At 40.5% G+C, this 24,372-nt stretch overlaps 3 gene segments (V, D, J or C); 2 read left to right on the forward strand and 1 right to left on the reverse strand.

Annotated features, from left to right (window-relative positions):
* Positions 1-637: 637 nt before the first annotated feature.
* On the reverse strand, positions 638-5,958 carry LOC115367541 (Ig kappa chain V region Mem5-like). The segment is given in 5 exon segments: positions 638-1,147; positions 2,592-2,627; positions 4,247-4,261; positions 5,409-5,690; positions 5,907-5,958. Coding segments are annotated over 5 exon segments (714 nt in total).
* A 1,489-nt stretch (positions 5,959-7,447) lies between these two features.
* LOC115367907 (immunoglobulin kappa variable 4-1-like) lies at positions 7,448-7,938 on the forward strand. The segment is given in 2 exon segments: positions 7,448-7,499; positions 7,607-7,938. Coding segments are annotated over 2 exon segments (384 nt in total).
* A 1,681-nt stretch (positions 7,939-9,619) lies between these two features.
* Positions 9,620-10,089, forward strand: LOC115367560 (immunoglobulin kappa variable 4-1-like; the record flags this gene model as incomplete). The annotated part of the segment is given in 2 exon segments: positions 9,620-9,671; positions 9,779-10,089. Coding segments are annotated over 2 exon segments (363 nt in total), but the record flags the coding sequence as incomplete, so codon positions are not given.
* Between the last annotated feature and the right edge of the window lie 14,283 nt (positions 10,090-24,372).

The raw sequence follows: 24,372 nt of genomic DNA on the forward strand, positions 1-24,372 counted from the left end.
TTGTATTCCCACTTTACTAAAGATAATTCATATTTACAAGTCTGACTTGTAATACTGACATATTGTATGATCTTTCAACATCAAGACTGGGAAGACTGGGGAAATTGATACAGTCCTAACACCACAAACTGAACGTCGTGTGCTTCATTCAGGCTAAAAGTTACTCATTGATGTCAGTGATGATATCATCACTGACATGAGAAAAATGGTTTTATAATTTGTATTTTAAAAATGATACACAAGTATTATATAATTCTCCCCCAAGCCATTGTTCTGAAGAAGGTTAGTCCGCTTTCTTCATCTAAAAACCAGGAATTGTTTAATATTCAGACACTGAATTTTTGGTGAAAAATAGTGGATGTTTGCTTGTTTTGTTTTTTTTTTATTCAGAATTTTGTGCTTTGTGAGAATTCTTTTCACTCTGTTTAGATTTACAATTACTTGTAAAATTTGCACAGGTTGTTTTGATGTCATTTCAAATGCTGCAAACTATTGAAAAAGGCACTTCAATATGTTTTAGGAATCACAGATAGTGTGATATTTGATATGACTGTCACCTAAATGGAAATAACCAGCCTAACATCAACCTGTGAACTAAACTCAGCACTTGTAATGAAGTTCATTGAAACAGAGCTGATTTGGTGAAAATATCTTTATTGTCTTAACATGGAGAGAATACTGACATGAATGCAAGCAAGAAAACATTATTATTAGAAGATATAATGATGCTTGTGAGAGAGAGAGACATGAGGCAGAGTGCAGAGTGAGAGCAGCTGCAGAGTGAAACCAGTAGCAGAAGTCCCAGTGAGTCAGGTCAGTTACTGGGGACACTGGTCTCTCCTCAGTGTCTCGGTCTGCGGAGCCTGGGAGCCCTGGGTGGCCTCACAGGTGACAGAGCCCAGATTCTTCCACTGGTCTGCCGTGAGCCTCAGGGTGCTGCTCCAGCTGTAGAGGCCGTCCTTCTCCAGCACCCCGGGGCTCCTGCTCTGCTCCCAGCTGCTGCTGCTGCTGCTGCTGCCGTCCACCTTCCAGGCCAGCCTCCAGTCTGAGGGGAAGCCCTTGTTGGCCAGGCACATGAGCGTGGCCCTCCCCTGCTGCAGCTCCTCTCTGGAGGGGGGCAGCACCGTCAGGGTGGGAGGGGCATCACCTAGGAAACACCAATCAGCTTAGAGGGCGGGAAATAAGCAGTTGGCAGTCAGTCAGCGGGCGGTTGGACACCTTTACAGTGTGAGAGTCCATTTTCCCCTTTAAGGACTTTCTGTCAGATGGTTTTTATGCTCCAGCAGTCACTCACTCACACCCTGTTTCACTTCCCTTTAAGAAGCCTCTCATGCACATCAGCACAGAAAGAGTCCTCATATGAACACAAATACATCAATACACATAACAGATAAAAATAAAAATTATTTGGCTGCTCCATAAAAATTATCACTCATCAATAATGGCGTGTGTTTGTAATAATAATTAATATTAATTAATTAATATTTTAAAGAATAGTAATAAAATCTAATTTTTATAGTTTAAATAATTTACTGTTTTATCAGCATTATTCATTTATTCATTTTTTTTTTTGTGAAAAGTCAAAGTAAATGCACAATACATTGTCGGTTTTAAAGAAATCTGAACAAGAGCATCTATAACTGAGATAAATGTTTGTTGAGCATTTTCAGCCATAATAATTTTCAAGCCACAAAATTCTGTTCATCAAAACTGATGTCAACCAGCAAACAAACAAAGTAATGCATCAAATTATTTTCATCCCATGTGTTAAAATAAATTATGAGATAAAATTAAGAATCAGAAATTTGGCTACATTTTCAGATTTTAATCCTGATCCCCACTCAGTTCAAATTAGTTTTCATTCAGCTTCACATGTCATGTAAAAATACTAAATTAAAATCAGTTTGGTCAAACAGTCTGAAGGAACCAAAGCTTTGCATTCAACTTTTCTAACTTTGAAGCTGTTCAGTTTTAAATATTTTTCATAATTTATAATGAAAAGTCTAAAGAAGTACTGAGTACCAAGAAAAAACAGTGACTATAAGTGATAGAAATGAACAAAATACATATTAAAACCAACCACTAACACACACATAAGAATAAAAGTAACCCAGCAACAGTAACACATTACATGATATTTAATATTTGAGCAAAAACTTACTTCCAAACTCCAGTCTGGTTCCTCCACCAAAAGTCCACCACAGTGATACAAACTCATTGAGCCGCTGTACAAAAACCTCTGACTGTAGAGAGACACGGCTCTCTCACTTTGTCAGAGAAAGCAACAACTACAAGCCCTCAAGATGCCACTTTAAAGAAATAATCTGGATTAAATGCTTTCTCTTCTGGTTTCCGTCAACTTTAATTGGAGGTCATTTTAAGTTTGTTAAAATAAAGAAATTTGATCAAACATTTGGATTCAGTTTTTCAAAGTCTCCTCTGTTTTCACTACTTAGAGATCACTGTTGGTTTAAAATCAGATATTAACACAGAAAATCAAGTACGGCAGGTTGTTTCATGAAGTGCAAATAATATGAAAAAATGATTCTTTTTCTAACGGATTGGTAAGAACATGAAATAATTAAACTTACTTCCAAACTCCAGTCTGGTTCCTCCACCAAAAGTGTACCACAGTGATACAAACTCATTGAGCCGCCGTACAAAAACCTCTGACTGTAGAGAGACACGGCTCTCTCACTTTGAAAACAACAAATTCACTGACATCAGCCTCAGGCTTTAAAACTTAATAACAAGTAACTGATATATCATCACTAGCCATCAAACTATTTCAAAAATTATCAATATTGATTACTTTTATTTGCAATATTTTTGCCAGTGAAACTATTTTCTTCACCACTGAAAAAAAAACACATTAATTTCTCTCATACAGCCATTTTCATTATATTCATCATTCACAATTATAAAAATAAAACATGATATCATCTTCATACGGTGATATCTTATGAGTGTGATTTCTGTTTTTGGTGCTTGAAATACTTTCATGTTTAAAGCCTCTACAGGGGGCTGAAGTACTGAGGCCAATAAATCAGATGATAAAGGACCTGCCTGATGTTTAGATGACATTTGACTTAACTAAGAGGTTTTTTTTTAATCTACACTGTCCAGTCTCAACAATCTGTTGAGACTCAACAGGTAACTGTTACAGCATCACTAACTCATGAGTCATCATTCCTACAGGATCCTGGTGTGGACAAAATCTCTGCATTCATATGAAAGTGACAATGGAGCTGACATACAGTGTTCAAAGGGCAATGTGTGCACAGACCAGCAGAATCACTTTGCTTTCCATGATAATTTATTATATCAAGATTTAAATGTTTTATTTATGTTATGTTATAATGTTATATTAATGTTATAATAAATATTAATAATAATAATAATGTTATATTTTCATGCAGTTTGACCCCTGGCAATAAACAGGACTTTCTGTATACATAAGAGCAGGGGCGCAGATAGGACTTTAGAACTGGGGGGGGACCAAGCTGTAAATACTTGTGTGTGTGTGTGTGTGTGTGTGTGTGTGTGTGTGTGTGTGTCACAACCACAGCTCAGCAACCACAAAGCTACTTCCTGAAATCAGGCAACAGGCTGCCGTTTGTAGGCCTATTGTAACCCAGGACCTGGGCCCCAAGTGCAAATTCACAAAAACAGCAAAGAAATGAACATTACAGAAACCTTAAATGCTACTGTGTTTCATCTAGCCAATGACAGGCAGAATAATAAGAATCACGTTATTGTCATAGTCAACAACAAAACTATGTATTAAGGTACAGATATCCTCTTTGACGGGTCGGGAATTGAACTCTCGGTATTATGCACGGCAGGCAGAAACTCTAACCGCTCAGCTATCAGGGCTTGTTTACATTATCATACTTTGGGCTCATGGTCCATTCATGTTGATAAGTTACGAAAAAATGCAAAGTCCGATTGGTTTGAAAATTGACACACCACTTCTTCTCCACAAGATGCACATTGTTCGTATAGCATAATAAAATAATGATAAAAAGAAAAAATAAAGATAAAAAAAGATCCGGGGCTTTTGAGGAAAGATGCCCCCCCACCCCCGCGCCTGATAACAATGTGTATGATAACAGAAGTACACACCGGGATGTTAATGGATCAGCTGTGCAGTGTTATTAACCGAGGATTATGTGGAAAATTGAACATCTTGCTTTGTCAACTCGGCAAGGATCTGCTCCAGGCTCCAGCCTTCCACCTTCTTGAATCGGTGTATTGTATACTGATCAATTTGGGGAGGGGGACGGATCGGGTCACTATAAATCTGGAGGGGACACTTCCCCCCCGTCCCCAGTGCCATCTGCGCCCATGCATAAGAGTATCTGGCTGAGAATGAAATTATATTCAATATATTGTAATCCAACAAATAAGCCTTTTTATGGTCTATGCCATTTATTGTTTTCTAGTTGTTTTCAACTATTCCTACTGCATTTTTTGCAAATTTCAGTTTTCTTCTTATATTCAATGACCTAGTCCTTGATGAATTACCTTTTCTGCTGCAGTGATGTAATTTCACCCCAGGGATGAGTAGTTTAATATTATTTCATCCTAAAATGTCCAATCTGGATCTGTCCATGTGGCATGTGATTGGCTGTTTGTTACAAACTCTGCCTCTTTCATGCAAACATGCTCAGAAATAAATGAGAAAAAAACTGGTTTGACAGAGTTGATAATTCCCTTCATGATCCTGGTTAGTTATGATCGTCTTTGTCAGGCTTTGTGAAGCAATCTACATCTCTACTTCACAGCTAATATCAAACTGAACACAGACTCGCTTCATGCAGGAATCCAATTCCAATCTCGGAGGTGAAAGTCCTGTTTCATTGTGACCCATCCATCACAACAACCATCTACCAAAACATGGATTTTTTTCACTAGCTATACTACGGCAAGTCACCTCACTTCCTGACACACCACATACGACCGGCAGAGGTCGCTTATTGTTAAAGCCATGGTTCATAATGAGCTGCTTGTACCTAAGGGATTGTTTTTGGTGGAAGACAGTCTCAAAAATACACAAATTGTTTGAGTTACTATAAATTATGTAAATTATCTTATAACACCATGCAATGAATTATCTTTGGTCAGGTGGTGTACTGTTTTGTGCCCTGTGTTTGAGTTTGTCTGAAAGTCAATGAGCAATAACAGTAACAAAAAGGACAAAAAAAATCCCTTTAATAAACACAATTTGTCTGATGAATGTAATTACAATTATACCTATAAAATCTGTAAAATTATGACTTTGTGTCTTTCTAACAAAGTCTCAAGTGTTTTAGTGTCTCTGCAGCTGTTGAGTCAGATCAGTTCCTAACCAGCTGAGGGAGGTTTTTGTATGACGTTGTTTCACTGTGTAAACGGGGAGCTGTTACCCTGCTGACAGTAGTAAACTCCTGAATCTTCAGCCTGGACTCCACTGATGGTCAGAGTGAAGTCAGTCCCAGATTTACTTCCACTAAAACGACTTGAAACTCCAGACAGACGGCTTGTAGCAGAATGTATCAGGAGTTTAGGAGCTTGTCCAGGTTTCTGAAGGTACCAGGCAAGCCAGCCACCAACACTTGTACTGGCTTTACATCTGATAGAGACAGTCTGTCCTGGACTAACAGACTGAGATCCAGGAGACTGAGTCACAGTGATTTCTCCTGATGAATCTGGAAAATATCCAAAAGAGCAGAAGGGTTATTGAGACAAATACAGCTTGGAGAAAGATGATGAATATGAAAACAGAAGAGGAGGATTTCTTTAACATGGAGAACAGATGGAAGAAGGTGAATGCTGCTGGTCTCAGTGTTTCTCCATCACAGCAAAACATGATTGTGGTAAAGCTGGTTGCATCCTGAAGCCAAGTTTTCAGAAGAGAGTCTCACCCTGAACAAGGAGCCCCAGGGTGCCCAGCAGGAGAATCTGTGACATCATCATTGTGCTGCCGGCGTGTCAGTGGCTCTGAAAGGCCTGGACAGCCACTGATCAACACTGGCCTCTTAACGGGTGGAGAGCAGAGAGGCAGGACACATATGCAAACACACACAACTATTTGAATGATCCTCCAGGGAACAGCGGACCCCCAAAACCTTGCTGAGAAGATAGAGGTGACTGTGAATAACGAAGGTTTTTCACATCTGAGCGGCAACAGAGAAAAACTGCTGAAGACAAGTGACTCATGACGAGGATAATGTGTTGAGAAACACCATGGTGAGAAGCTGGAATAGTGACTCCAATGCTGAAGGAACGGCTGGAGAAGCAGCTTGATTTAGGACGTGGAGGATTTGCCGTCAGTGTGAATGGAACCAGGGGCAGGTAGCTAGGTGAGCGCTTTCTGAGCTGAAGAGCAGATCAGAAAGAGCAGGAATCTCAGATCTTTAAAGGGAGAGGCAGTTTGCCAGGCTTTCAAATGGATTGAGAGATGGCTACATCTGATGAATAAACATGAGGTGGGTGGGTTTGATTGGTCTCTGTCCATTTCAGTGAGAAGACCAGAACATTGTGAGGAGAACAACAGGTGGAATATGCAGGGGGAAGCAGACAGGTGGAACTCTATGGTTGAGGCTCTGAATATGGAAGATGTGAGGAAACTGAAGGAGGCCAGCAGAAACTTGGCTTGAGTGTGTGGGCGTTATGTGGGCGGTGTCAACCTCAGGGAATAATGTTGATAGAAATGGAGAGAAGAAGCAGTGTTGAGAGAAAGATGATGGGAAGGCAAAACGGACTCCTGATGTTGGAGGCCTCTATAGAGCAGAGACATTTTGGGCCGTCTGGATGAGGCTTGGAGCAGCAGTCAGCTGCTTGCAGAAGAAGCTGATGCTCCTGAAGCATCAGGCTTTAAGGACTTTCTGTCAGATGGTTTTTATGCTCCAGCAGTCACTCACTCACACACTGTTTCACTTCCCTTTAAGAAGCCTCTCATGCACATCAACACACAAACATGATATGAGCTGAAAACCTTTACATTACATAGTAGAAAACAAATAATAAATAATAGATAGGGCAAATATATGATACTATTCAAAAACTTTCATCTGTTTATCAGTTCATATATCTTTATTTCAAGAAGAGGAAACAGAGGAAACATCAGATTTTTAACACATTTTAAAGTAAAACTATTTCTTTGATGATGTTGAAAGAATTTAAAAGTCAGTGTAAAAGTACAACAATATAAAGGTTTATTGTGTTAGTTTAGGGTTTTTTTCAGAAATTTGAAAAAGCAGCAATGAGGTTCTCAACATCCTGATGAGAGTAATGTGAGTCCCTGTTGGAGTGGGTCAGAGCATTTCCATAGAGAGCCACTTTGCATCAGAAGCACCATGCTCCAGTGCTCTGGGAGAGTTTATAGTCCTGAGAGTTGAAGACTGGATGACTGACAGCTGTCCTTCATGACAACAGAAGCCCCAGAAATCCTCCTCATCCAAACATGACTTTGAGCTCCATCCTCATCTGGACTCTCCTCTGCTGCTGCTTGACAGGTAAAGTCCAGAGAATCAAAGTCCTCTCCTCTATGAAGATCCGTCCCTCTGAAATGAAGCGGAGAAAAGCATGACGCTGCTTTGTGTTTTTGTCTGTGTGTCCTCAGAGTCCAGAGGCCAGGTCACAGTGACTCAGCCTGGAGCAGTGAGGGCTGCTCTGGGAGCCTCCGTCACCATCACATGTAAAACCAGCCAGAATGTTTATGTTTATAACAGCAACCACCTTTTAGCCTGGTACCAACAGAGAGATGGAGAAATTCCTAAACTCCTCATTTACTATGCTAATACTCGAGAATCAGGTATTCCAGATCGTTTTACAGGCAGTGGATCAGGGAGTGACTTCACTCTGACCATCAGTGGAGTCCAGGCTGAAGATGCAGCAGTTTACTACTGTCAGAGTGAACACAATATCAACAGTCAGTGGCTGTTCACACAGTGAAAAAGCATCGTACAAAAACCTCCCTCAGTCAGACTGAACAGAAACTGAAGTGACTGCTGCAGCTGGAAGCTACTGCAGGGACTGATACAGTTCACTGAGGACACACACACACACAAGAACACACACACATGTGCAGCACTTTGCGGATGAGAAGTTAAAACCTTGTTCACAATGTCTCTACCAGTTTCCCCTCTGAACTTCAAACAGCTTCCTCCCACCAGCAGCTGCCTTCCAAAGTCGCCTGAATACAGGTGAGCAGGTGAGGTGACAGATGACTGGATGAGGTTTGGGGCAGGAAGGTGGAGACAGGGGAGAGCAGGAGAGGTGAGGCGGATGACAGGACTGACACAAGGAGGGCTGGGAATACAGGAAGTGCAGGGAGACAAACACAACCAACAGACACAAAAGGCAAACACAAAAATAGAGTCAGGGGATGACTGGTGAACAAAAGAGAAAGAGACAAAACTGATCCAAAATCAGGAGATGTGACACCCAGAGTCTTTTTCCACATAGGAAAACAATTTAGCTTTAATACTTTTAAATACAAAGTAATATGATTTCAATGCATATTTTAGTGGAAATAATGAACATCCTAGATACAATATTCTCTCACCATCTTAGTTGATCATACCTGATTTAAACTACATTAAATTTTCTAAAATTCACAGATAAATATTCTTTGCTGTGTTTGTATGTGTACAGCTGTGTTTATGTTTGACCTCTGACCTTCTTAAAGTCTGTTTTCCATCCACTGAGCTGTTCCTTCTCAACCTTCAAGACTGTGATGACTGATTCAGTCCAAACACAAGCACACACTTTAAGTCACTTACCTTGCTTAAGTTATTTTTTAGTGCAGCCTTCATAAAATGGATAAAAGTACTATATTGTGCACAACAGGTAGTCATATTCAGAAATAAGTCACAGTCTTCAGGCTTCTATTTGAAATGGGGACACATGAAGGGTGTCCACTGTTACCACTTGGTTCAGGTCTTCAGTGGTTTGTAAAGATCCCTTTTATGTTGAATCCCTGTATGCTGATGACACCCTGCTTTTTATTTTGCATCCTGTTATATTTTCCCCTCACCATTGCAAATTTATTTTAATGTCCAAAAGGGGAATATTCAGTTTTTCATTTCCCTCCGACTTCAGCAACCATTGCAACAGATAGGCATCACTGCTGAACCATGGCAACAGACAAGTTTCACTAGTAAAGATAAATGATGAAAGATGTACCCTCTTGCTATAAACAGACTTTTTCTATTTATTAAGCTATGATTTCTGTATTATAAAAATTCTACAGCAGCGTCATGAGAACAGGAAACATTCGTCAGTCAGTCACAGCAAAAATCGATCAAGTTCTGCCACAATAAAACAACAGAGAAGAAATTCTTGGAAAAAAATGTTACACATATCAAGGTAAAATCAAACAAACAAAAAAAAAAAACAGCTCAATCAACATTTTGTTAAATTGATTAAATAGATTCATTGATTAACAGCCTGATGAGAGTAATGTGTGTCCCTGTTGGAGTGGGTCAGAGCATTTCCATAGAGAGCCACTTTGCATCAGCAGCACCATGCTCCAGTGCTCTGGGAGAGTTTATAGTCCTGAGAGTTGAAGACTGGATGACTGACAGCTGTCCTTCATGACAACAGAAGCCCCAGAAATCCTCCTCATCCAAACATGACTTTGAGCTCCATCCTCATCTGGACTCTCCTCTGCTGCTGTTTGACAGGTAAAGTCCAGAGAATCAAAGTCCTCTCCTCTATGAAGATCCGTCCCTCTGAAATGAAGCGGAGAAAAGCATGACGCTGCTTTGTGTTTTTGTCTGTGTGTCCTCAGAGTCCAGAGGCCAGGTCACAGTGACTCAGCCTGGAGCAGTGAGGGCTGCTCTGGGAGCCTCCGCCACCATCACATGTAAAACCAGCCAGAATGTTTATGCTTCTGGAAGCACCCACTATTTAAACTGGTACCAACATAAAGATGGAGAAGCTCCTAAACTCCTCATTTACTATGCTAATCGCCGAGCATCAGGGATTCCAGGTCGTTTTACAGGCAGTGGATCACGGAGTGACTTCACTCTGACCATCAGTGGAGTCCAGGCTGAAGATGCAGCAGTTTACTACTGTCAGAGTTACCACAGTGGTGATGTGTTCACACAGTGAAAAAGTGTCGTACAAAAACCTCCCTCAGTCAGACTGAACAGAAACTGAAGTGACTGCTGCAGCTGGAAGCTACTGCAGGGACTGATACAGTTCACTGAGGACACACACACACACACACACACACACACGGTTGATGAGAACATATCATCTTGTTCATAGTGTCAATTTCAGTTTTCCCTCTGAGCTTCAAACAGCCACCTCCCACCTCAACAAGCTGAAAGTTCCCCCAAATGAAGAGGACAGTTCCAGTGAAGAAGCCCAATCAGAAACATTAATATATGCCTATATATTTATGATTAGAAATGTCTTGTAGTGGCATATTGTTGATAGTGTAAAAGGCCAAATAAGAGAACTGAGAACTGAATTGAAAAGCCTTTGTTGTACAAAATGTTACCTGACACACTGACAATATATATGTTGTGCTGTGTTGCATTTCAAACAGAATGGGAAGATAAAAATGTTGCTCAGTGTGAGTTGCTGCTCAGTCGGTTCACACTGGACCAGGTCTACTGACCGGCTCTCCTTGCAGCTTCTCTTTGCCAGAACTGAAACGGGTAAACCTGCTTTCATGCTCCACATCCATGGAATTATACTCTTTAATCAACAACCTGATATGTTTTGGTCATTTCAAATCACTGAGCAACCCACAGCCCCAATTTACAACAGCTGTCATGACTCAGCAGAATACCACACATGGATTTATCTGACATTTGAAAGAGCACTGTTTTCTGTAAGGATGAGGAAAATGGAGAAAACATTCAACTAAAATGAGACAATAAAAAAGAACGCATTGGAAAAAGAGAGGAAAATAAAGTGGCCTTCAAACTCACACAACAGGGATTGAGGTGACAGTATTGAACCTGTGGGGGGCGCTAGTGGGTTTCCAACAGAATGTGGAGCAAACAGTGAGCAGGGAAGTGTGCTGGTTCCACATGGACTGAAAAGCCAGTAATTCATCTGTTGTACAGACACTGAGTCAGAGCAGAAGAGGAGAATGTGGTGGAAGACTGTAGAAGGAAACCTGAGCATCAGAAAATAAAGCCAAGCCACTGAAATACAGACAAGCAGCAAGAACAAGGAGACTGCTGAGGAAAATAACAATATGGAGCACAGATCAGAGCATTTTACTGACATGGTTTTAAAAATTAAAAAACTTTATTGAACAGCACTTTCCCATAATTACTTAAAACCTGATACTAACCTCATGTACATGAGGATTATGCAAATAGCAAGTGCCTCCAGCATTGTGTTTGTGTGTGTGTGTGTGTGTGTGTGTGTGTTTGCATATGTGTCCTGCCTCTCTGCTCTCCACCCGTTAAGAGGCCAGTGTTGATCAGTGGCTGTCCAGGCCTTTCAGAGCCACTGACACGCCGGCAGCACAATGATGATGTCACACATTCTCCTGCTGGGCACCCTGGGGCTCCTTGTTCAGGGTGAGACTCTCTTCTGAAAACTTGGCTTCAGGATGCAACCAGCTTTACCACAATCATCTTCTGCTGTGATGGAGAAACACTGAGACCAGCAGCATTCACCTTCTTCCATCTGTTCTCCATGTTAAAGAAATCCTCCTCTTCTGTTTTCATATTCATCATCTTTCTCCAAGCTGTATTTGTCTCAATAACCCTTCTGCTCTTTTGGATATTTTCCAGATTCATCAGGAGAAATCACTCTGACTCAGTCTCCTGGATCTCAGTCTGTTAGTCCAGGACAGACTGTCTCTATCAGATGTAAAGTCAGTACAAATCCTAGCTACCTCAACTGGTACCTTCAGAAACCTGGAGAAGCTCCTAAACTCCTGATATATGGTGCTACAACCCGTCAGTCTGGAGTTTCAAGTCGTTTTACAGGCAGTGGATCAGGGAGAGACTTCACTCTGACCATCAGTGGAGTCCAGGCTGAAGATGCAGCAGTTTATTACTGTCAGAGTTACCACTATATCAGCAGTCAGTGGCTGTTCACACAGTGAAAAAGGGTCGTACAAAAACCTCCCTCAGTCAGACTGAACAGAAACTGAAGTGATTGCTGCAGCTGGAAGCTACTGCAGGGACTGATACAGTTCAGTGAGGACACACACACACACACACACACACACACACACGGTTGATGAGAACATATCATCTTGTTGATAGTGTCAGTGTCAGTTTTCCCTCTGAGCTTCAAACAGCCACCTCCCACCTCAACAAGCTGAAAGTTCCCCCAAATGAGGAGGACAGTTCCAGTGAAGAAGCCCAATCAGAAACATTAAAAGCACAACAACATGGAGCAAAGTGAGCTGCCCTGATGCTGACCCCCAAACCACTGCTGAATGATCCAAACAGCTTATCCACACTGCTGCTGGAACATCTGGACTGTCAGGTCCAGATAAGGATGTTCATTCAGTCAGCTGGATCAGGAAGCCTCATTTAGACAGAGGAAAGGCAAGAGAGACAAGAGCCGACTGAACCTGAATCAACATGTTAGACTATAAAGCCTGAACTATGAAAGAATTGGCAGAAAATTCCATTTTTTTTTAATTGAACCCCTTATTCAGTCCTATAACAAAATGTAAAAAAAAAAAAAAAAAATTCAAAAAATATGTCTTTATATGATTTTTCTGTTGTATCATATATGATACATCAGGTATTAAACATAACACAATTGGTCACAGCAAGTTTTCTTTTTTTAACATAGCAGCAATATAACTATTTATTTATATGCACTTTAACCAGTTTTTGTCTTTCTTTCAAACATTTCTCTCAAATATGTTATTTTCATCCGTTTTTTACTTCGCTTTGTGATACACAAGGAAGCAGTTTCTGTCCTTGTTCAGGCACAGGTGGACGCGGCATTTCCCACAGTAAATAGAAGAGAAGTGATTGCCTGTGCAAAGCTGGTTTTCCATGTTGGGAAGTGATCAATGTTATCCTTTCGCACATCAGGGGGCACGCGTGGAGCCCTCCTTTTCCGAGGTGGTGGGGTTGCCACACATCCTGGTGGGGATGTTGATGGGGGTAAAACAAATAAAATTCAGGGGCTAATAACATTGATTATTTTATTTTGGAACAATTCATATGTGGAAATGGCAAGAAAAATGGTCAATTTCAAAAGAAAAACAATAAAATTGTTATGGAGCAAATGTGCTCCCAAATGCTTACTTGCTATTTAAAACCTGTAGTATCAAATATGATACACGCATTTTCAACACAGTTTACTGCACACAAAAATGAAAAGTTTGGCTTAATCATAAGTTTATTCAAGTCATCTAACCCTTTTCTCAAAATATTAGTAAATATTAGTGTGACGTCACATGATGGTGGAGGGAAGCCTCGCGGCTCCTCTCCGTTTGTTTGATTGTTTGTTTTAAAGTTTAGACATTCTTAAGTCTAGAACTCTTCAAACAGTCTTTTACCTTTTCTATCAGCCTAGCCTACGTTACTCTGTACAGGCGTTTAGTAACAAGTTTAGTAACAAGTTTTCGCCATGGCGCCGACCATCAAAGAGATCAAAGAGACTCTTGACTCTCTGGCAAATGATTTCGCAGCGTTCAGAACGGAGCAGCAAAAGATTCTCAGTTTGACAGAAGAAGTTAAGAAACTTCAACTTCAAATCACTGAGAAGAATGTTAAAATTGCGGCACTTGAGAGCCGGGTGGCTGAGCTTGAGAAGGAGGACACAGCTACACGTTTGGAGAAGCGGATAGAGGAACTCGAACAGTATACAAGGATTAATGATTTGATTGTTAGCGGAATTCCTATCAAACCCTGGAATTTTGCCGAGGCGGTGACGGGCCCACCAACGGAGGAGGGATTGTTGAACGAGCCCAGCCCGGCAGAGAACAACAGCGTGGAGAGACAGGTGACTGACTACCTCCGATCCAAGGGGATAGCGGTGGACCGGAGTTGCATCGAGGCTTGTCACCCTCTCCCCCGGGGAAAGAAGACTGACATTCCCGCTGTGATATTGAGATTTACACATCGGAAACATAAAGTGGCGCTGTTGAAGCAGAGGAAATGTCTTAAAGGCACAAAGGTTTACCTGAACGATCACTTAACAAAAAAGAATGGAGATATTGCCAAGGCGGCTCGCTTTTTGTACAAGCAGAAGAAGATCAAGTCCACTTGGACGGCAAATTGCAAGGTATTCATAAAGCTAAATGGAACGCCGGAAGAATCCAAGGTGATTGTGATCAAGGACATCAAAGAACTCGACAAGTATCAGTGATGGAGGATTATAAAACGGACAGTTACAAAGTAATGTTCCAGCGTGATTATAAAACTGACAGTCACAATGTAATGTTTCAGCGCATCGGACTGCATGGGAAAGTGACGGTGGATTGGGATTGCAATAATAAACCAACTGTGGATTGGAATGATAGAGCTGTGCAGTACGAAGGCCGGGAGGTCTGTCGGTCGCACATGAAAATGACTGTGAATTTGACTGTGGTCTGGAGAGATGATGGAACTGTTCAATGATGCCGCGGGACATCCGCGGAAATGACGCTGGACTGAAATGGCTGTAGGTTCTTCTGATTCACCCGAGCCTGCTGATCATAATATGTACGAATCTGTGAGTATTCTTGAGTTCAATTCAGCTGATAATATAGATCATAAACAGCATGAATTAGTAAATGACATACACTACTCACAAAAAGTTAGGGATATTTGGCTTACGGGTGAAATTTATGGAAAATGTAAAAAGTCCACGCTACAGTGATATTATATCATGAAAGTAGGGCATTTAAGTAGAAGTATACACTGGTGATTTCCTCATCTCAAACAATTTCTTGAAACAAAAGCCAACAACAGTGGTGGATATACCACAACAAAAAATGTCAATGTCTCAATAACTTGTCATGTGCCCTTGAGCATCAATTACAGCTTGACAACGACGTCTCATGCTGTTCACAAGTCGAGTTATTGTCTGCTGAGGCATGGCATCCCACTCTTCTTGAAGGGCGGCCCTCAGGACATTGAGGTTCTGGGGTACAGAGCTCCGAGCCTCTACACGGCGACTCAGCTGATCCCATAGGTTTTCTATGGGATTCAGGTCTGGAGAAAGTGCAGGCCACTCCATTTGAGGTACCCCAGTCTCCAGCAGCCGTTCCCTAATGATGCAACCTCGATGAGCTGGAGCACTGTCGTCCATGAAGATGAAATTAGGCCTGTGTTGTTCATGCAGGGGTACAATGACTGGATTAATGATGTTATTCAGGTAGTATGGGCTTGTCACAAAGTGTAGAGCAGTTCTGTACTGACCAGACACACCTGCCCACACAGTAACACCACCACCACCAAAGGCTCGTCTGGTGACAACAGTGGCTGATGCATAGGGCTCTCCTTGACGTCTCCAACATCATTGGCGGCCATCATTTCTGCTCAACATGAATCGGCTTTCATCAGAGAACAGCACTGAGGCCCACTGGTCCCTCATCCAGCGTAAATGCTCCCTGGCTCATGCAAGACGATGACACCTGTGCCTGGTGGAGTGGTCAGGTACCCTTGCAGGTCGTCTAGCACGCAGACCATGCTGATGTAAACGGTTTCGAATGGTCTGATGTGACACTTGGGTGCCTCTCACCTCCCTTAAATGTGCCTGGAGTTGAGTGGCATTCATCATCCGGTTCCACAGGGCACTGTTCACAATGAAGCGGTCATCAGTGTGGGATGTGGCCAAAGGACGTCCACTTCTATGCCTTTCTGTGACTCTTCCAGTCTCTCTGTATCTCTGTTGCAACCTGCTGATGACACTCTGTGACACTCTAAGCTCAGTGGCCACTTCCGTCTGAGAACATCCTGTTTGAAGCCTCGCAATGGCGAGGTGCTGCTGATCAATTGTTAGGTGTCGTCTTGGTCTCATGATGTGAAAATGTGAACAGCATGATGAGGACGACTGTTTAAATACCAATTCTAATTGAACCAGGAAATTTATTGGTCGATTCATGGATCAAACACCTGTTGTGAATTTTGCCGTTAAACTCCTTGTTAGAGAACAGCAACTTGTGCAAAAGGTACTGAAACACTGAACAGTTGGACATGTGCCTTCAAAAGTTTACAGAAGGTCACATTAAGTTCACTTGTAAAGGTTATAATGCATTTTAGGTTCATCCTGAAATTTCACCCGAAAGCCGAATATCCCTAACTTTTTGTGAGTAGTGTAGATCCGGAGGTCCACTTTTTCCAGAACATTAATGTAAATTGTGAATATTACTCTGAAGACAAGTTTAATTCTAATGTGACTGGTGAGGGGTTCTCAGTTATACATTTCAACAGTAGAAGTCTCTACAGCAACTTCTCAAAAATCAAAGAATGCCTTCAACAACTCAATCATACGTTCTGTGTAATTGCAATTTCGGAGTCTTGGATGCGAAATGATAGAGAACTTCATGAAGGATTAGATGGCTATGACTTATTATATCAAAACAGGGCACAAAAAAGAGGTGAGGGTGTTGCCTTGTTTGTGTTGTCTACTCTTAAATGTAAAGTTATTGCCAATATGACAACTGCCATTGACAATGTGATGGAGTGTATAACCATAGAAATCAATGTGGAGAGATCAAAGAACATATTAATTAGTTGTATTTATAGAGCACCAGGGACAGGTATTGACTTGTTTAACATGAAGATTTGTGAATTATTTGATAAACAGAAAGAAAAGGTGGTCTTGGTATGTGGTGACTTTAATATTGATTTAATTAAATCTGATGAGCTTTCAGCATCCAAGGAATTTGTTGAAGTTATGTTCAGTCTGTGTCTATACCCGTTAATTCTAAAACCTAGTAGAATAACAAAGGACAGTGCAACTTTGATTGACAATATCTTTACTAATGTAATTGAGGGTAGTGGATTATTGGTTACTGATGTAAGTGACCATCTGCCTGTCTTTGCTGTGTTAGAAATGAAAAATTTAAGAGTAAGTAAAAATAGGCACTTTAATTTGATTAGAAGGGAAACACCAGAGGCAATATTGGCTCTGAAAGCTGAACTCCGGAATCACCACTGGCAGGAAGTGTATGTGGACAGCACCAATGAAGCATATGATGCGTTTCTGGATTCTTTCATGTTACGATATAACCATTACTGCCCATTGATAGTAAACAAACAAAATCCCAAAAAGAAGCCATGGTTAACCAAGGATTTGGAACTGGCTTGTAGAAAGAAAAACAGGCTGTACAAGGACTTTTTAAAGTACCGTACTAAAGAAAAGGAGGAAAAGTATAAAATGTACAAAAACAAACTGACATCTATTATGCGACTACAAAAAAAAGCTTATTACAACCAATTGTTACAAAAGTATAAAAACGACACCAAGGCAACATGGAGAGTGCTCAATGAACTGATGAGGAAACAAAGTAAAAAAGATTTTCCTAATTACTTTGTTCGAAATGATAATTCAATCATTGAAAACATAGAAGAGATTGTCAATGAGTTTAATGATTTTTTTGTTAATGTTGGCCCTAACCTTGCCAAAGAAATTATGCCTACTGTTGAAGATGACATTGATTCATCTCTTGCAGCAAATTGCAACTCAATGTTCCTTGGTGGGGTTAGTGAAAGTGATGTTCTAGAGGTGGTCATGAAGTTTAAGAACAAAAAGTCAACAGATGGAAACAATTCTTCTTGTATTCTTGTGCCTTTCACGTATATATGCAACAAATCGTTTGAAACTGGTGTATTCCCAGAAAAAATGAAAACAGCAAAGGTAGTACCGATATACAAAAGCGGTGACAGTCATCTTATTTCAAATTATAGACCTATATCATTGCTCTCTCAATTCTCTAAAATACTAGAAAAAATATTCGTAAATAGATTGGATGGATTTGTCGAAAAATACAAATTATTAAGTGATCATCAATATGGTTTTAGAACCCAACGCTCCACTTCCTTAGCAGTAATTGATTTTGTAGAGAATATAGCAACAGCCTTGGACAATAAACAGTTCAGCATTGGCGTATTTATTGATTTAAGAAAAGCATTTGACACTATAGACCACGTTCTCCTTGTGGAGAAATTACAACGTTATGGGATTAGAGGTGTAACCCTACAATGGATAAGAACCTACTTAGAAAAAAGGTTTCAGTATGTCAAAGTTAACAACACCGAGTCACACCTCAGACCAGTGACCTGTGGTGTTCCACAGGGTTCTGTGCTGGGGCCCAAGCTATTTATTCTCTACGTAAATGACATTTTTTCAGTATCAAACATTTTGAAATGCGTCACATTTGCTGACGATACGAATTTATATTGTTCAGGAGGTAAATTGAATGAATTACTATCGACAGTGGAAAGAGAATTGGCCGTGCTAAAAAAATGCTTCAATAGAAATAAGCTCTCCTTAAATGAAAACAAAACAAAATTTATGGTCTTTGGGAGTGGGGTGGCTGATTGTGAAATCAAACCTAAGTTAAATGAAATTGAAATTGAGCGAGTTTACGATATTAAATTCCTGGGGGTCACTATAGATCACAGACTGTCCTGGAAACCACACATTGAATTTATCCGTGGCAAATTAGCCAAATCTGTTGGTATTTTGTATAAAGCTGGGGACCTTCTAAATGAAAAAGCTCTCCATCTGTTGTACTTTTCACTCGTTATGCCCCACATGACATACTGTGTTGAGGCTTGGGGAAATGTTTACAAAACAAATCTAGATCCTATTGTTAAATTACAGAAGAGAGCAATCAGAATAATAAATAAAGCTGGTTATCGAGAAACAACAAATCCACTATTTGTCAAGTCCTGCCTCTTAAAATTCCCAGATATAGTGTATAGTAGAACCCTTGAAATTGTCTTCCGTGTAAGATTAAAAACTATGCCGGAATGTATCCTTAAATTATTTTCGCTGAGAAAATCCAACTATAATTTAAGAGGATCTTGTATTTATAATGTAGGTAAGGCTAGGACGAATATTAAAAGCAGAAGTGTTTCTATTCTGGGAGTTAAACTGTGGAATATCCTTAGCGATGACCTGAAACTATGTAGCTCCTTACAGAAATTTAAATGTAACTTAAAACGCAAGTTGCTGCTTAAATATTCTGTGTAGGGTTGGGACTCTTCCCAAATTCTGTGTAAATGCCTTTGTACCTTTCCTCTGTTTATTCCTTGCTTTGTTTTTTTATTTTTTTTTCTCTTTGCCATTATGTGTGTATTTAGTCTGGTTTGATAGGATAAAGGATAGGCTAAAATAAGCCTTTGGCTTCCGCCTATTCCTATTTCGGCCTTTCATTTGTTAGGAATTATACAAGTATATTTATCTTATGGGATAGTCAAATTTCATTTAATGTGCTAGTATGCATTCTGTATTTTTGTTGCTACTTTTTGGCCGAAATAAACTTCAAACTTCAAACTTCAAACTTCAAGATATACAAGGTAAACGTACAAGAACACCTTTCAAACAAAATTTGATTGTTGATGCTAGCACCACCTGCGCACCACGTGAAGGCAGGCAAGTTGGGTCAAACCATCTGAGACTCTCTGAGTACTTGAAGTGCCAATGGTATGATCCAGGGTAAACAGGGGAAGTGTCCAAACGTATATAACAGTATTTTGGTCAAGTATTGATTAAACTGAAAACGGAATGCATTAATTAATAACGTGTATCATATATGATATGAATGGTTTTATAGGGTTAAGGACAAGAAATGTACAAAAGTAAAGAGGCAAATGTTTTCTTTACAATTTAACTGTGTCTATAAAGTTATACACCCAGACACACACACACACACGTAGAAGTTTCAAAACAGCTGAGGATGCATGCAGAATACTGAATCTCCACAGAACAAAAGAAATTCAAGTCTGATTATAATTTCAGTCATATGATGGGTGTTACTGATTGAAGAACAAAAGTTTATATTAATATTTGACAATATATTTATGACTAGAAACGTCTTGTAGTGGCATATTCATGATAGTGCAAAAGGCCAAATCATAAGAACTGACTTGAAAAGCCTTTGCTGTTCAAAATGTTAGCGGACACACTAAGAATATATATATTGTGCTGTGTTGCATTTCACACAGAATGGGAAGATAAAAATGTTGCTCAGTGTGAGTTGCTGCTCAGTCGATTCACACTGGACCAGGTCTACTGACCGGCTCCCCTTGCAGCTTCTCTTTGCCAAAACTGAAACGGGTAAAACTGCTTTCATGCTCCACATCCATGGAATTATACTCTTTAATCAACAACCTGATATGTTTTGGTCATTTCAAATCACTGAGCAACCCACAGCCCCAATTTACAACAGCTGTCATGACTCAGCAGAATACCACACATGGATTTATCTGACATTTGAAAGAGCACTGTTTTCTGTAAGGATGAGGAAAATGGAGAAAACATTCAACTAAAATGAGACAATAAGAAAGAACGCATTGGAAAAGGAGAGGAACATCAAGAGGCCTTCAAACTCACACAACAGGGGTTGAGGTGACAGTATTGAACCTGTGGGGGGCGCTAGTGGGTTTCCAACAGAATGTGGAGCAAACAGTGAGCAGGGAAGTGTGCTGGTTCCACATGGACTGAAAAGCCAGTAATTCATCTGTTGTACAGACACTGAGTCAGAGCAGAAGAGGAGAATGTGGTGGAAGACTGTAGAAGGAAACCTGAGCATCAGAAAATAAAGCCAAGCCACTGAAATACAGACAAGCAGCAAGAACAAGGAGACTGCTGAGGAAAATAACAATATGGAAAGCAGATCAGAGCATTTTACTGACATGGTTTTAGAAATTAATAACACACTTTATTGAACAGCACTTTTCTACACTTAAATAAAACCTGATATTAACCACATATACATGAGGATTACTGAAATAGTCAAAGCCCCCAGCACTATGTATGTGTGTGTGTGTGTGTGCATATGGGTGGGTGTGTGGGTGTGTGTTCAGTAATAGTTTACATTATACTGGACATAAAGGAGGCACATTTTTGACAATATTCATAAATTCATCATTTGTATGAGTTAATATATTTAATTTAAAGAAGAGGAAGTAAAAAAAAAAAAGGTCAGTTTTTGGATGCATTTTAAAGTTGGCATTTTGTTTTGTTGAAACAATAATCAAAATAAATGTACACAGATATAATTAGCATTTTGTGGACATCCTGAAAAAGAAGGTATTTAGTAAAATAATATCAATGTAAAAGACGTCCTGATGAGAGTAATGTGTGTCCCTGTTGGAGTGGGTCAGAGCATTTCCATAGAGAGCCACTTTGCATCAGCAGCACCATGCTCCAGTGCTCTGGGAGAGTTTATAGTCCTGAGAGTTGAAGACTGGATGACTGACAGCTGTCCTTCATGACAACAGAAGCCCCAGAAATCCTCCTCATCCAAACATGACTTTGAGCTCCATCCTCATCTGGACTCTCCTCTGCTTCACTCAGGGTGAGGAAAATCATTTTTCTGTGATGTGAAAATCATTTGGAGTGCAGCTGAGTTTCACCTCAACATCTCATGTCCAGTGTTTCTTCTCTCTCTTCAGGGTCTTTTGGACAAAATATTGTCTTGACTCAGCCAGCAGCCAAATCAGTCCAGATTGGTCAAACTGTCTCTATTGACTGTAAGGCCAATCCAGCAGCTACTCAGTACTCTGGCTCACAGTATTACCTGGCTTGGTACCAACAGAAACCTGGAGAAGTTCCTAAAGCGCTGATCAAAGTAACATCAGAGAAGTTATCAGGAATTTCCTCTAGATTCACTGGAAGTGGAGGAGGGAATGGAGTCGACTTCACTCTGACCATCAGTGGAGTCCAGGCTGAAGATGCAGCAGTTTACTACTGTCAGAGTTACCACTATATCAACAGTCAGTGGCTGTTCACACAGTGAAAAAGCGTCGTACAAAAACCTCCTTCAGTCAGACTGAACAGAAACTGAAGTGACTGCTGCAGCTGGAAGCTACTGCAGGGACTGATACAGTTCACTGAGGACCAACACACACACACACACACACACACACACACACACACATACACACACACAGGTATCCACATGTGTAAAGTTTGGATGATGTTTAGGCCTCCTCTAAAAATTCAGCGATAAAACAACCTGAAAAAGCCGACACTCTTCAGGAGGTCACCCACCAAAAAGGTTGAGAAGCTCTGGTCAAAGATATAAAACACCAGTACTGTGTGGATACTAATTAATACTCCCAAAAGTAGGCTACTATTAATTAGCAGTGACAATATACATAATATAATAGCAGAGGTAGCAGTAGCAGAAGATGCAGCAGCAGCAGTAGCAGTAGTAGTAGTAGTAATAGTAGTAATAGTAGTAGTAGTGGTGGCAGTGGTGGCAGTGGTAGTGGTGGTAGTAGTAGTTGCTGTAGTAGTAGCAGTCGTAGTGGTGGTGGTAGTAGTAGTGGTATTAGTAATGGTAGTAGTTGTAATGGTAGTCATAGTAGTCGTGGTAGAGGTAGCAGTAGTGGTAGCAGGACTGGTAGTGGTAGTAATAGAGGTGGCGGCAGTAACAGTGATTGTAGTAGTAGTAGTAGAGAGAGTAGTTTTAGTGGTGGTAGTGGTAGAGGTAGAAGTAGTAGTGGTAGTAGTGGAAGTAGTAGTTGTGGTAGGAGTAGTAGTAGTAGGAAGTGTAGTTGTAGTAGTAGTGGGGGTGGTAGTAGTAATCGTAGTAGTAGTGGTAGTCGTAGAGGTAGAAATAGTACTGGTAGTAGTAGTGCTGGTGGCAGTAGTAGTGGTAGTAGTAGTAGTGGAAGATGTAGTAGTCGTGGTGGTAGTAGAGGTAGTAGTAGTAGAGGTAGTAGTGGTAGTAGTAGTGCTGGTGGCAGAAGTAATGGTAGTAGTAGTAGTAGTAGTAGTAGTAGAAGTAGTGACAGTAGTAGTAGTAGTAGTCGAGGTAGTAGTAGTAGTAGTAGTAGTAGTAGTAGCACCAGTAGTTTTGGACAGTAATACTAAACAAAACAGAAGTTTCCACAATGAAGAATTTCAGAGATAAAAGTGTCACACCATTATTGGTTATGGATCACTCAGGGACTATAATAATGGCAGTTTTATAATGAAATCTAATTATTGTCATTGCTGTGGGGAACCAACAAGTTCAATGCAGTCTCCACCTGAACCACTAGGTGGCAGTAAAACACCTGAAAGTGCATTGCCTCTGACAGCTGTCTCTGAATGGCGCCACTGTAAACTGCACAATTTGCACATACCCACACATTTCCTTGCATGTTTTGTTTTGTACCACAAATTCATTTTTTTCTGTTGCTTCACTATTTATGTATTTTTTTTTTTTTTTTAATGGGCACAGTCTCGGTCACAAATGAAAGATCTCACTGGAAACGGGAATGGAACTCGTGTGTGAAGGACATACATGCCGTCCATCCTCCCTGTCCATCTCCCTCCATGGACTTTCTCACTCTTTTTTTTTTTTTTTTGTCCTTTCTGCTTTATTTGATAGGCACCATAGAGAGAGACAGGAAACGGCCTGTGCTCGGGTTTGAACCCAGGACGTTTTGGCTGCTGGTTCTGAGGATCTTTCTCAGATGATTCAGCAGTGGAAGAGATTTGATGAAACTGGCCTTCAAGGTTTCTCCTCCCTCTCTGAGCTCAGTAACCGCGGCAACAGACAGGCATCACTGCTCAACCATGGCAACAGACAAGTTTCACTGTTAAAAATAAAGGTTGAGAGCCACATGACCTTCAAAGTACCAAGGTTTTACTTACCCACTGAAAAATGTAGTTTACATTTACGCACTGGGAAAAGAATGTAAGGCCATTTAGTCTTTTTTATCAACATTGTGTGTGTGAGTGTGTGTGAGTGTGTGTGTGTGTGTGTGTGTGTGCGTGCTGAAACCAAAATCTCACAATGGTTTACTGTAGTTGTGTTTGCCACTGAACGACACAAACCGACAGGTTTCACAATTGAAAACTAACTGAATATATTCTACTTCTACTACAGCAGGCCGTTGAAATTTTGATCAGAGAAAATCTTTATTTTCTATGAGCCATTTCCATTGTCTTTAGTCTTTATTAAGAGCTTTGGAAGACATCAATTATCACATATAAAACCATATTGAACACATACATAGAATCATCAAAATAAACCAATGGAAATATAACTTAGGAATATTATTTATCAGGAGTTTATTGAAAATTATCCATTGATTAACATCCTGATGAGAGTAATGTGTGTCCCTGTTGGAGTGGGTCAGAGCATTTCCATAGAGAGCCACTTTGCATCAGCAGCACCATGCTCCAGTGCTCTGGGAGAGTTTATAGTCCTGAGAGTTGAAGACTGGATGACTGACAGCTGTCCTTCATGACAACAGAAGCCCCAGAAATCGTCCTCATCCAAAC

This window comes from Myripristis murdjan, chromosome 11, assembly GCF_902150065.1.
Source record: "Myripristis murdjan chromosome 11, fMyrMur1.1, whole genome shotgun sequence".
Classification (NCBI taxonomy): domain Eukaryota; kingdom Metazoa; phylum Chordata; class Actinopteri; order Holocentriformes; family Holocentridae; genus Myripristis; species Myripristis murdjan.